General features: G+C 42.3%; 1 protein-coding gene across 2 annotated transcripts in view; it reads right to left on the bottom strand.

Moving 5' to 3' along the window:
- The window catches only part of SLC41A3 (solute carrier family 41 member 3), a 65843-nt gene that overhangs the window by 26346 nt on the left and 24937 nt on the right, over positions 1-14560 (bottom strand). For both annotated transcript variants that reach the window (XM_057555473.1, XM_057555474.1), the window contains exon 3: positions 12719-12826. In XM_057555473.1, the coding sequence (XP_057411456.1) occupies positions 12719-12826 (108 nt within the window). The remainder of the gene's footprint in view (positions 1-12718; positions 12827-14560) is intronic.

Here is a 14560-nt window from a genome sequence, read left to right as displayed (position 1 = left end):
TTAAGAGACTGGGCCAGACCTACCTGGTAGTATTGGAGGGTCTCCTGCAGAGGTGATGGGGAGGGCAGCTGAAGCTCACTGCAGGGACAAAGACACTGGCAACAGCAGTTCTGGGAAGCACTCACTGACGTGAGCCCTCCTGGAGGCCACCACTAGCCCCACAATATAGCCTGTAGGCTCCAGTGCTGGGTCACCTCAGGCCAAACAACTAACAGGGAGGGAAAATAGCCCACCCATCAGCAGATTAAAGTTTTACTGAGCATGGCTCTGCCTACCAGAGGGACAAGACCCGCTCCACCCACCACCAGTCCTTCCCATCAGGAAGCTTGCAAAAGCCTCTTTGATAGCCTCATCTACCAGAGGGCAGAAAGCAGAAGCAGAAAGAATATAATCCTGCAGCCTGCAGAACAGAAACCACAATCACAGAAAGTTAGACAAAATGAAATGGCAGAGGAATATGTCCCAGATGAAGCAACAAGATAAAACCCCAGAAAGTCAACTAAGTGAAGTGGAGATTGGCAACCTTCTGGAAAAAGAATTCAGAATAATGATAGTGAAGATGACCCAGGATCTCAGAAAAAGAATGGAGGTAAGGATTGAGAAGATACTAGAAATGTTTAACAAAAACCCAGAAGAACTAAAGAACAAACAAACAGAGATGAACAATACAATAACTGAAATGAAAAATACACTAGAAGGAATCTATAGCAGAATAACTGAGGCAGAACAACGGATAAGTGAACTGGAAGACAGAATGGTGGAAATAACTGCCGTGGAGCAGAATAAAGAATGAAAAGAAACGAAGAGAGTCTAAGAGACCTCTGGGACAACATTAAATGCACCATCATTTGCATTATAGGGGCCCCAGAAGCAGAAGAGAGAAAGGACCTGAGAAAAGATTTGAAAAGATGATCACTGAAAACTTCCCTAACATGGGAAAGGAAACAGTCACCCAAGTCCAGGAAGTGCAGAGAGTCCCAAGAAGGATAAACCCAAGGAGGAACATGCCACCAAGACACACAGTAATCAAACTGACAAAAATTAAAGACAAAGAAAAAACTTTAAAAGCAACAAGGGAAAAACAACAAATAACATACAAGGGAACTCCCATAAGGTTATCAGCTGATTTCTCAGAAGAAACTCTGCAGGCCAGAAGGGAGTGACATGATATATATATAAAGTGATGAAAGGGAAGAACCTACAACCAAGAATACTCTATCCAGCAAGACTCTCATTCAGATTTGACGGAGAAATCAAAAGCTTTACGGACAAGCAAAAGCTAAGAGAATTCAGCACCCCCAGGCCAGCTTTCCAACAAATGCTAAAGTAACTTCTCTAGGCAGGAAAGCAACCAGCAGCTTAAAATAACCACGTACGTATATAGACGGCAATAACAAAACCTCATGGGAACAGCAAACCCAAAAACTATAATAGATACAAACACAAAAAAGGAAACACAACCCAAACAGAACACTAAAGATGGTCATCAAACCAAAAGAGAAGAGAAAAAGAGAGTAAAGGAAGAAAAAAGACCTACAAGAACAAACCAAAAAAATTAAGAAAATGGCAATAGGAACATACATATCGATAATTACCTTAAATGTAAATGGATTAAATGCTCCAACCAAAAGACACAGAATGGCTGAATGGATACAAAAACAACACCTGTATATATGCTGTTTACAAGAGACCCACTTCAGACCTAGGGACACATACAGACTAAAAGTGAGGTGATGGAATAACATATTCCGTGCAAATGAAAATCAAAAGAAAGCTGGAATAGCAATACTCTTATCAGACAAAATAGACTTTAAAATAAAGACTATTATAAGAGCCAAAGAAGGACACTACATAATGATCAAGGGATCAATCCAAGGAGAAGACATAACAATTGTAAATAGATACGCACCCAACAGAGGAGCACCTCAATATGTAACGCAAACACTAAGAACCATAAAGGGAGAAATCGAGAGTCACACAATAATAGTGGGGGCTTTAACACCCCACTTTCTTTTTCTTTATAGCATGTTTTCTTTTTTAAAATACCTATTGTTCTTTTAAAATTAATTAATTAATTAATTAAGTTGTGCCAGGTCTTAGTTGCAGCCAGCGGGCTCCTTAGTTGCAGCATGTGGGCTCCTTAGTTGGGGCAAGTGGGCTCCTTAGTTGTGGCTCACAGGCTCCTTAGTTGCAGCATGCGAACACTTAGTTGCGACACACATGAGGGATCTGGTTTCCTGACCAGGGATCGAATCTGGGCCCCCTGTATTGGGAGCGTGGAGTCTTAACCACTGGGCCACCAGTAAAGTCCCAACACCCCCCTTTCATCAATGGATAGGTCATTCAGAAAGAAAATCAATAAAGAAACACAGGCCTTAAATCACCCATGAGACCATATGGACTTAATTGATATTTATAGAGCATTCCATCCAAAAGCAGCAGAATACACATTCTTCTCATGTGCATGCAGAAGAGTCTCCAGGATCTACCACATGCTGGGCCACAAAGCAAGCCTTGGTAAATTTAAGAAAACTGAAATCATATCAAGCATCTTTTCCGACCACAACGCTATGAGATTAGAAATAAACAACAAGGAAAAAACTGTAAAAAACAAACACGTGGAGTCTAAACAATATGCTACTAAACAACCAATCAAGGGAAGTTAACAGCAATACAAGTTTACCTCAGGAAACAAGAAAAATATCAAACAAACCACCTAACTTTACACCTAAAGCAACTAGAGAAAGAAAAACAAACGAAACCCAAAGTTAGTGGAAAGAAAGAAGTCATAAAGATCAGAGCAGAAATAAATGAACTAGAAACGAAGAAAACAATACCAAAGATGAAAGAAACTAAAAGCTGGTTCTTTGAAAAGATAAACAAAATTGATAAACCATTAGCCAGACTCATCAAGAAAAAAAGGGAGAGGGCCCAAATCAATAAAATTAGAAATGAAAAAGGAGAAGTTACAACAGACACCACAGAAATACAAAGGATCATAAGAGACTACTACAAGCAACCATATGCCAATAAAATGAACAACCTGGAAGAAATGGACAAATTCTTAGAAAGGTACAATCTCTCAAGGCTGAACCAGGAAGAAATAGAAAATATGAACAGACCAATCACATGTACTGAAATTGAATCTGTGATTTAAAAACTCCCAACAAAGGGACTTCCCTGGTGGTCCAGTGGTTAAGAACTGGTCCTGCAATGCAGGGAACGCCAGTTCGATCTCTGGTCAGGGAACTAAGATCCCACATGCCGCAGGGCAACTAAACCTGTGCGCCACAACTACTGAGCCCGTGCACTCCGGAGCCTGCGTGCCACAACTAGAGAGAAGCCTGTGCACCACAATGAAGAGCCCACATGCTATGAGGCCACTATTACCCTGATACCAAAACCAGACAAAGATACCACAAAAAAAGAAAATTACCAGCCAATATCATTGATGAACATAGATGCAAAAATCCTCAACAAAATACTAGCAATCTGAATTCAACAATACATTAAGGGCTTCCCTGGTGGCACAGTGGTTGAGAATCTGCCTGCCAATGCAGGGGACATGGGTTCGAGCCCTGGTCTGGGAAGATCCCACATGCCACGGAGCAACTGGGCCCATGAGCCACAACTACTGAGCCTGCGCATCTGGAGCCTGTGCTCCGCAACAAGAGAGGCCGCGATAGTGAGAGGCCCATGCACCGCGATGAAGAGTGGCCCCTGCTTGCCGCAACTAGAGAAAGCTCTCACACAGAAACGAAGACCCAACACAGCCAAAAATAAAATAAAACAAATTAATTAATTTTAAAAAAATTAAATTAAAAAAACAAAATAAAACAAAAAAACCCCACAATACATTAAAAGGATCATACACCGTGATCAAGTGGGGTATATCCCAGGGATGCAAGGATTTTTCAATTCTGCAAATCAATCATGTGATACACCACATCAACAAACTAAAGAATAAAAACCATATGATCATCTCAATAGATGCAGGAAAGCTTTTGACAAAATTCAACACCCATTTATGATAAAAACTCTCCAGAAAGTGGGCACAGAGGGAATCTACCTCAACATAATAAAGTCCACATATGACAAACCCACAGCTAACGTCATACTCAACAGTGAAAAGCATTTCCTCTAAGATCAGGAACAAGACAAGGATGTCCACTCTCACCACTTTTATTCAACATAGTTTTGGAAGTCCTAGCCATGGCAATCAGAGAAGAAAAAGAAATAAAAGGGATCCAAATTGGAAAAGAGAAAGTAAAACTGTCGCTGTTTACAGATGACATGATACTATACACAGATAATCCTAAAGGTGCTACCAGAAAACTATTACAGCTCATCAGTGAATCTGGTAAAATTGCAGTACATGAAATTGATACACAAAAATCTGTTGCATTTCTATACACTAACAATGAAAGGTCAGAAAGAGAAATTAGGGAAACTATCCCATTTACCATTGCATCAAAAAGAATAAAATACCTAGGAATAAAGCTACCTAAGGAGGCAAAAGACTTGTACTCCAAAAGGTGTAAGACACTGATGTAAGAAATTGAAAATGAGACAAACGGAATGATACACCATGTTCTTGGATTGGAAGAATCAATATTGTCAAAATGACTATAGTATCCTAGGCAATGTACAGATTCAATGCAATTTCTATCAAATTACCAACTGCATTTTTCACAGAACTAGAACAAAAAAAATTTTAATTTCTATGGAAACACAAAAGACCTCGAAGAGCCAAAGCAATCTTGAGAAAGAAAAACGGAGCTGGAGGAATCAGGCTCCCTGACTTGAGACTATACCACAAAGCTACAGTAATCAAAACAGTGTGATTCTGGCACAAAAAACAGAAATATAGATCAATGGAACAGGATAGAAAGCCCAGAAATAAACCCACGCACCTATGGTCAATTAATCTATGACAAAGGAGGTAAGACTATACAGTGGAGAAAAGACAGTCTCTTCAATATGTTGTGCTGGGAAACTGGACAGCTACAGAATGAAACTGGAACATTCCCTAACACCAAACACAAAAATAAACTCAAAATGGATTAAATGTATGACCGGATACTATAAAACTCCTAGAGGAAGGTATAGGCAGAACACTTTTTGACATAAATCACAGCACTATCTTTTTGGATCCGTCTCCTACAGTAATGGAGATAAAAACAAAAATAAACAAATGGGACCTAATTAAACTTAAAAGCTTTTGCACAGCAAAGGAAACCATAAACAACACAATAAGCCCATCTACAGACTGGGAGAAAATATTTGCAAATGATGCAACTGACAAGGGATTAATCTCTAAAATATACAAACAGCTTATACAGCTCAATATCAAAAAAAACAAACAACGCAATCAAAAAATGGGCAGAAGATCTAAAAAGACATTTTTTCAAAAGAAGACATGCAGATGGCCAACAAACACATGAAAAGATGCTCTACATTGCTAATTATTAGAGAAATGCAAATCAAAACTACAATGAGGTATCACCTCACACCAGTCAGAATGGCCACCATTAAAAAGTCTACAAATAATAAATGCTGGAGAGGGTGTGGAGAAAAGGGAATGCTTCTACACTGTTGGTGGGAATGTAAATTGGTACAACCACTATGAAGAACAGTATGGAGGTTCCTTAAAAACCTAAAAATAGAGCTACCATATGATCCAGTAATCCCACTCCTGGGCATATATCTGGAGAAAACCATAATTAGAAAAGATACATGGACCCCAATGTTCATGGCAGCACTATTTACAATAGCCAAGACACGGAAGCAACCTAAATGTCCATCGACAGAGGAATGGATAAAGAAGATGTAGTACATATATACAATGAAATATTACTCAGCCATAAAAAAGAATGAAATAAGCCATTTGCAGCAACATGGATGGAGCTAAAGATGATCATACTAAGTAAGACAGACAGACAAAGACAAATATCACAAGGTATCACTCATATGTGGAATCTAACTAAAAAAAATGATACATGAACTTATTTACAAAACAGAAAATGACTCACAAACATAGAAAACAAACTTATGGTTACCAAAGGGGAGGGGGAGAGAGGGATAAATTAGGAGTTTGTGCTTAAAATATACATACTACTATATAGATAACCAACAAGGACCTACTGTATAGCACAGGGAACTATACTCAATATCTTGTAATAACCTATAATGGTAGAGAATGTAAAAATAAATATATATATATATAACTGAATCACTTTACTGTATACCTCAAACTAACACAATATTGTAAATCAACTATATTTCAATAAAAATTTTAAAAAAAGAACAAAGTTGGAGGCCTCATACTTCCTGATTTTAAAACGTATTTCAAAGCTACAGGCTTTGAAACAGTGTGGTACTGCCATAAAGACACAAAGACCAACGGACCAGAACAGAGACCCCAGAAATAAACCCTGGCATATATGGTCAAATAATTTTTGACAAGCATGCCAAGACAATTCAATGGGGAGAGGACAGTCTTTTCAACAAATGGTGCTGGGAAATCTGGACAGCCACGTACAAAAGGATGAAGTTGAAACTTTACCTAATACCATATACAAAAATTAACTCAAAATGGATCAAAGATCTAAACATTAGAGCTAAATCTATACACTTCTCATAAGAAAACATAGGGGAAAATCTTATGACATTGTATTTGGTTATGATTTCTTGGATATGACTCAAAAAGCACAGGTAAGAAAATAAAAAAAGATAAACTGGACTGCATCAAAATTTAAAACGTTTGTGCATCAAAGGACACAATCAACAGAGTGAAAAGAAAACCAACAGAAAGGGAGAAACTATTGGCAAATCATATGTCTGATAAGGGTTAAGTTCCAGAATACATAAAGAACTCCTACAGCTCAACAACCAATAAATAAACCCCATTAAAAAATGTGTAAAGGACTTGAATAGACATTTCTCCAAGAAAATTAAAAATGGCAAAAAGCACATGAAAAGATGTTCAGTATTACTAATTACTAGGGAAATACAAATCAATATCACAGCCATTAGGATGGCTACTAGTTAAAAAACAAACAACCCCCCCCAAAAACAAAACAAAACAAAACAAAAACCCAGGAAATAACAAGGCTGAGGAGGACGTGGAGAAATGCACACTTAACAACAGCTAAGATGGTAAAATTTATGTGTATTTTACTAAAATTAAAGTAAAATATTTTAAAAGACCTTTTCAGGGGGGTGAAAAGTCAAGCCAGAGAATGGGAGAAAATTTTTGCAAACCACATATATGACAAAAGACTCATATATAGAATTTATAAAGAGCTCTCAAAACTCAAGAGTAAAAATAGTAATGTAATTAGATATGAATAGATGCTTCACTCAAAGGGGTATGTGATGGCGAAGAAGCACATGAGAAAAGATGACCGTTATTAGTCATTAGGGAAATGCAAATTAAGACCAAGATGAGATATCACTACATATTTATTAAACAGCTAAAATAAAAACTAGACGATACCAAATACTGGTGAGGATGCAGAAAAACTGAATATCTCAAAAACTGCTGGTGAGATTTCATAAAATTTTCTGGCAGTTTCATTTTTAATATATTTTTTTAAATTTTATTTCTCTCATTACTTATTTTGGCTGTGCCAGGTCTTAGTTGTGGCATGCGGGATTTTTTTTTTTTTAGTTGCGGCATGCGGACTCTTAGTTGCGGCACTGCAGACTTATTAGTTGTGGCACGCACATGGGATCGAGTTCTCCGACCAGGGATCAAACCCGGGCCCCATGCATTGGGAGCGTGGAGTCTTACCCTGAACATGAAATTTTGATTCATACCCTTTGTTCACGTTGCTATTGAAGGGTCTGTCTTCATGCTGACGTAAAAGAGCTGCTTAGATACTTGAGGATACAGATGCTCTGTTAATTTTGTATAACTCTTCCCCTTGTGGGTTATTCCCCTTTTAATTTGTGCAAGGAAACTGTATGGGTATGGGTATTGTGTCCCCCCAACAGAACTTGAAGTCCGAACCCCCAGAACCTCATAAGTGACTTGATTTGGAAATAGGGTGGTTGGAGATGTACTTAGTTTATACGAGGTCACGCTGGGGTAGGGTGGGCACCTAATCCAACGTGGCTGCTGTCCTTATAGAAAGGGGACATTTGGACATATGTGCACACAGGCAGAGCCACGTGAACACAAAGACAGAGGTTGGGGCAGTGCATCTACCGGCCAGTGAACAGTGGCGATCACAGCAGACCCAGAGCTGGGGGAAGGCCTGGAGCAGAGCCCCCTATGCCCTCAGGGGGAGCCAGCCCAGCCCAGCCCAGCCTCCATCTCTGACTTATAACCAGAGCTTGGAGGCCATACATTGCTGTTGTTTAAGCCACTCGGTCTGTGGTGCTTTGTTACGACAGCCCCAGGGAACTAAAATTATTACGCAGCTCCCAGTTTAACTGAGACAAGGCATCGTCTCTCCTTTATGAGTTCTGCATTTGTTCTGCTATTTAAAAAGCATTTCTTGTCACCAATTCTAAAAATACTGATGTGTTTTTCTGGTATCATGCTTTACTTTAAATTACTCCATGTATTCAAAATATACATTTATGTATGACATAAAATAAAAATTACTTCTAAAGAATTAGCCAATTATCTCAGAACCACTTATTAATAATCCACCCTCTTTTCATTGATTTAAAATGTCATATTATCATACAGTAGATTGTATTTGTATAAATCTGAGTTTATTTCTGGATGTTCTGTTTTGTTCTCTGATATATCAATTGAGACTGGCTGCAAAATATTTTTCTTACTATAACTTTTTATTATGTTGTAAAATCTGGAAATCAAATTTCACCATTAGTCTTCTTTCTGTTTTTCCTACCGATATTTTCATGGTTATTCTGACTCATTCCTCCAGATAAACTTTAAAATAATACTGTCAAATGTTCCCCCAAATCTCTCTGGCATTAACTGCATTAATTTTATAAACAAAAACAGGGAGAACTGGTAACTTTACAACATTGATTTTTCCCATCAGAAACTCCATCTCTCCCTCCAAATTTCTATTTCCCTTTATGGAGTTTTGTCATTTTATTTGTATGGGTCCCACACATTTCTTTTTGAGGCTTCAGTATGAAAAAGTTTTAAAATTTGTTCATAGTTTGAAATGGAACCTAATCAAACTTACAAGCTTTTGCACAGCAAAGGAAACCATAAACAAAACGAAAAGACAACCTACAGAATTGGAGAAAATATTTGCAAATGATGCAACCAAGGGCTTAATTTCCAAAATATACAAACAGCTCATACAACTCAACAACAACAAAAAACAAACAACCCAATCAAAAAATGGGCAGAAGACCTAAATAGACATTTCTCCAAAGAAGACATTTCTCCAAAGAAGACATACAGATGGCCAATAGGCACATGAAAAGATGCTCAACATGGCTAATTATTAGAGAAATGGAAATCAAAACTACAATGAGGTATCACCTCACACCAGTCAGAATGGCCATCATCAAAAAATCCACAAACAGTAAATGCTGGAGAGGGTGTGGAGAAAAGGGAACCCTCTTGCACTGTTGGTGGGAATGTAAATTGGTGCAGCCACTGTGGAGAACAGTACGGAGGTTCCTCAGAAAACTAAAAATAGAGCTACCATATGATCCAGCAATCCCACTCCTGGGCATATATTGGACAAAACTATAATTCAAAAAGATACATGCACCCCAATGTTCATTGCTGCACTATTTACAATAGCCAAGACATGGAAGCAACCTAAATGTCCATTGATAGAGGAATAGATAAAGAAGATGTGGTACATATATATATAGTGGAATATTACTCAGTCATAACAAAGAATGAAATAATGCCATTTTCAGCAACATGATGCAACTAGAGATCCAGTGAAGTAAGTCAGAAACAGAAAGACAAATACCATATGATATCACTTATACGTGGAATCTAAAATATAACACATGAATCTATGAAATAGAAACAGATTCACAGAGAACAGACTGCTGGTTGCCAAGGGGGAAGGGGTTGGGGGAGGGGTGCAGTGGGAGGTTGGGGTTAGCAGATGTAAGCTTTTATATATAGGATGGATAAAGAACAAGGTCCTACCGTACAGCACAGGGAACTATATTCAACATCCTATGATAAACCATAATGGAAAAGAATATACATATAAAATAAGAATGTATATATATGTACAACTAAAAAAAATTTGTTCGTTGTTTGAAAGGTATCTCTCTCCAATTTTTTCAATTCAATTTTACAATTCAATTGTATTTTGTAATGACCAATTATGGTGTGTGCAGAAGTATGTAGTTGCACATGTATGTTAATGTCTATTTTAAATTTCATCTAGATATTTTGAAACCAGATCACTTTACTGAGATTAGTTTTCAAACTTTTCTAGTTGATTTGCTTAGTTTTCCAAGAAGATAAGCATATCAATAGCAAATAATAAGTTTTTCTCCCTCTTATTTATTTAAGGGTCTTATTTCCTTTTCTTGGCACATTACACCAGCTAAAACACCCAGAACAATATAAATAAAATATTCTTCTATTTCAAGTTGCACTAAGAATATTTTTTACATCATGAGTGGGTCTTGAAGGCAGAACTAATCTACAGAGATTGGAAGTGGATCAGGGGTTTCCGGGATGGACTGTGGGTGGCAGGCTCTGTATCTCGATTGGGATAGGAGTTATGTCAGTGTGTATATTTGTCAAAAGTCACTGACCCGTACACTTAAAATTTGTGAGTTTTTGTTGCATTGATTTACACATTAATACAGTGTTGGGTGTTGAAAGCTTCTTTTTTTTTTTTATAAATATATTTTATTTATTTATTTATTTTCGGCTGAGTTGGGTCTTCATTGCTGCGCGGGCTTTCTCCAGTTGCGACGAGTGGGGGCTACTCTTCGTTGCGCGCGGGTTCCTCATTGCAGTGGCTTCTCTTTGCTGTGGAGCACAGGCTCTAGGCGCGCGGGCTTCAGTAGTTGTGGCTTGTGGGCTCTAGAGCACAGGCTCAGTAGTTGTGGCGCATGGGCTTAGATGCTCCGCGGCATGTGGGATCTTCCCGGACCAGGGTTCGAACCCATGTCCCCTACATTGGCAGGTGGACTCTTAACCACTGCGCCACCAGGGAAGCCCTTGAATGCTTTTAAAGGTTCTATTGCACTGATAATGGGGCTGTTCTCCTCAAACAGGCTGTGATGATGAATTGTTCCAATCATTCTTTTCTCCCCTCCACATTTTATGCATTAAAAAAAAATTATAACTGTAAGACACAATCACAGCACAGCAGTGTTTAATATGCAGTTAAGCACCATGAAATAAAAATGTAACCCAAGGCACAGTGGTTAAGAAGCCACCTGCCAATGCAGGGGACACGGGTTCGAGCCCTGGTTTGGGAAGATCCCACATGCCACGGAGCAGCTAAGCCTGTGTGCCACAACTACTGAGCCTGTGCTCTACAGCCCGTGAGCCACAACTACTGAGCTCGCGTGCCACAACTACTGAAGCCCGCGTGCCTAGAGCCCGTGCTCCGCAACAAGAGAAGCCACTGCAATAAGAAGCCCGCGCACCGCAACGAAGACCCAACGCAGCCTAAATAAATAAAATAAATTTATATTAAACAAATGTAACCTGAAATGCCACCACGGCAGGGATTACCATCAACATTTCTTCCCTCTCACCGACCCATTTAATCACACTTATGTGTGTGCACACATGTATGTGCACACACACGGGCACCATGTCACCTGCCACTTAAGACATTTCAATGGCCCACAAGACTGCCCGGTCCGGCCTTTGCTGTGACAAATTACCACAAACTCAGTGGCTGAAAATGATGCAAACATCTTCTCTTTCAGTTCTGGAGGTCAGGAGTCTGCAGAAGGTCTATGCAGGGGGGCAGCTGTTTCTTTCCGTTTCCAGCAGGTAGAGCTACACCTGGCTCACGGCCCTTCCTTCATCTTTGCAGGTGGCGGCAAGCATCTGCTCCCCCGACTCTGCTTCCTTCTTCTGTCTGACATTTCCCTCCAACCCCGCCTCCCCTTGGTAAGGACCCTTGTGACAACACCGGGTCCCCTGGACAATCCAGGATTATCTCCTACCGCAAAGGCCTTAACTTAATCATGTGCAAACACCTCCACGTAAGGGAGCGTTCAGTCTCCACGGGTTAGGACGTGGACATCTCTGGGGGCTGCTGTTCAGCTGGCCACCCCTCACCTCTCTCTCCAGCCTCGGGCTCCAGGGACCCCCCCAGCACCCCAGCTGCATCGCCCACCTCTCGGTGTCTAGAACACAGCGCATCAGGACGTTTTCACAGAGAAAGGAGACCATCCCCATAACAGAAGAAAAGGGATTTCCATGCCGTGGGAGGGTGAGGAGAGTAGCAAAGCTGGGAACTGTGACAGAGTGCCCAGAGGAGGACACCCTGGAGACGAGGATCCTAGGACATTCGCCACTGCTTCTGGGTCGTGTGTGGAACCAGCCTCAGGCTCCGGCATGAACAAGGGACACAAGGACACAGCGCCCCTGACATCTGGGCCTCATCTGCAGCCCAGCCTCCGGCCGAAGAGCAGAGTGATGGCCAGGAGGAGTGACCAGGTAGAGCCACACGACAGGACAACTCCCAACGACGTCATATTTTCAGAGTCCAACCCACCCGCCCACGAGCTCCACGGGGAGACCTGGAGGTCAGATGTGCAGACGTCCACTCACCGCAGTGGAGAGGCGTGAGGCCAGCGTCATCTCCAGGTTGCCCTTCAGGCCCACCAGGGGCGGCACCAAGGTCAGCAGGTCCTTCACCTCCGTGAACACGGGCCAGTGCTGCGGGGAAAGAACTGGGGGTCAGTCCAAGCACACGTACCGTGCCTCTCGGGAACTGCTCGAGAGATACTTCGACAAGTCCTCCTTCCCTGTAAAATGAAAAAAACTACCCAGTTTCTTAAATGGCTTTAAACTAAACAGAGTAATGATCAACCGTGAACAGTGGCCCAGGGAGCCCCTTCCTTCTCTGGCTGCCGGGAGACCGGGTCTGGGCCCGTGCCCACGGACGGGGAACTGCTTTGTCCTGTGTGCACATCTGTAGAAACAGGAATGAGCCCCCAACTTCAAAGTTGGGGATTTCTTGTGGGATTTCTCACGGGCGAGCCGGCAGGACGATCTGGGCTGGGCAGGGACTCCCCGGCCCCAAGGCCGATGGGTGGGGCCCAAGGTCACGTGGGGGCCCTGGATTTGTGAAAACTGATGGAATGTGTCTCTATCACTTGTAAACAAGTAAAAATGTAAAAAGAAGGAACGGGAAGCACAAGCACATTTCAAGAGAACGCGAAGATGTTTCTTTGTGAAGGGAAACTAGTCCTACCTGTTTAACATGCAGTTAGACTGCCCCTACCCCAACCAATTTTTCACACCCCATCTGATCCGACTAGCTGCTTTCGCCTCCCTGGGCCTGAGCTGTCTGTGACCCTCCACAGAAGCTGGTCCTAGAAACCCTGCTGCTCTGTGAGCTGGGAGGCAGGTGGCGTGGGGTCTGGTTCCCTGTCCCCAAGACAAGAGTCCCCCTACCCCGGGGGCCCAGAGGGTCATCAAAAGAGCCGCCCCACAACGCGTCTTACGAGACCCGGAAGCAAAGGGGCGGGCCAGGCCCTCTGAAGACCCCTTGGTGTCCTGAGATCTAGGAAGTTTCCCGGACTCACAGTTACGGTTCCCTCTCCTTTACCTTTTCTACAAAGCTGGGAAGTCGAGAACCCAGTCCCAGCTTCGGTGGAGTTAACAAGCCTTCCTCTCCGAAAAGTGCGGAAGGAACGTGTCACTGGCCAGAGGGGTGCTGCGTCCTGTCCAGCAGAGGCCCCTCCCGCCTGGGAAGCCCCCTCCCAGGGGCTGGCGCTCTCACCCTCCTCCCACCAACACACAAGACCGAGTACCCACCCCGCAAGTAAACCCCCTTCTCTCAGCCCCCTTCTTTCCCGGCACCACTGAACTTGGCTGCCGCACCTGAGACCGCTGTGTGCGGGGTGACTCCCCGTGGGAACCCCTCCCCCGCTACGTGACGGGCACACCCCTGTCTCCACGTGGCTGGCGGGGCCTCATCCTGTCCTGTGCTGACCTCTGATTGTCCCATCTTGGCCTCTGCTGAGGGCTCCTCATCTCCCTCCTGACCTTTTAACATTTTTCAAACGTAAGGGACTGGAGGCATCCCTGGTGGCGCAGTGGATAAGAATCCGCCTGCTAATGCAGGGGACATGGGTTCGAGCCCTGGTCTGGGAAGATCCCACATGCCGTGGAGCAACTAAGCCCGTGCGCCACAACTACTGAGCCTGCGCTCTAGAGCCCACGAGCCACAACTACTGAGCCTGCGCTCTAGAACCCGCGAGCCACAACTACTGAGCCCGCACGCCCAGAGCCTGTGCTCCGCAGCAAGAGAAGCCACTGCAATGAGAAGCCTACGTGCCACAACTTAGCCCCTGCTCGCTGCAACTAGAGAAAGCCCGCGCACAGCAATAAAGACCCAACACAGCCAAAAAAAAAAACCAAAAAAACAAAAAACAAAAATGAAAG

Source organism: Balaenoptera acutorostrata, chromosome 10 (assembly GCF_949987535.1).
Source record: "Balaenoptera acutorostrata chromosome 10, mBalAcu1.1, whole genome shotgun sequence".
Classification (NCBI taxonomy): Eukaryota; Metazoa; Chordata; class Mammalia; order Artiodactyla; family Balaenopteridae; genus Balaenoptera; species Balaenoptera acutorostrata.
This window is presented reverse-complemented; position numbering and strand designations above follow the sequence as displayed.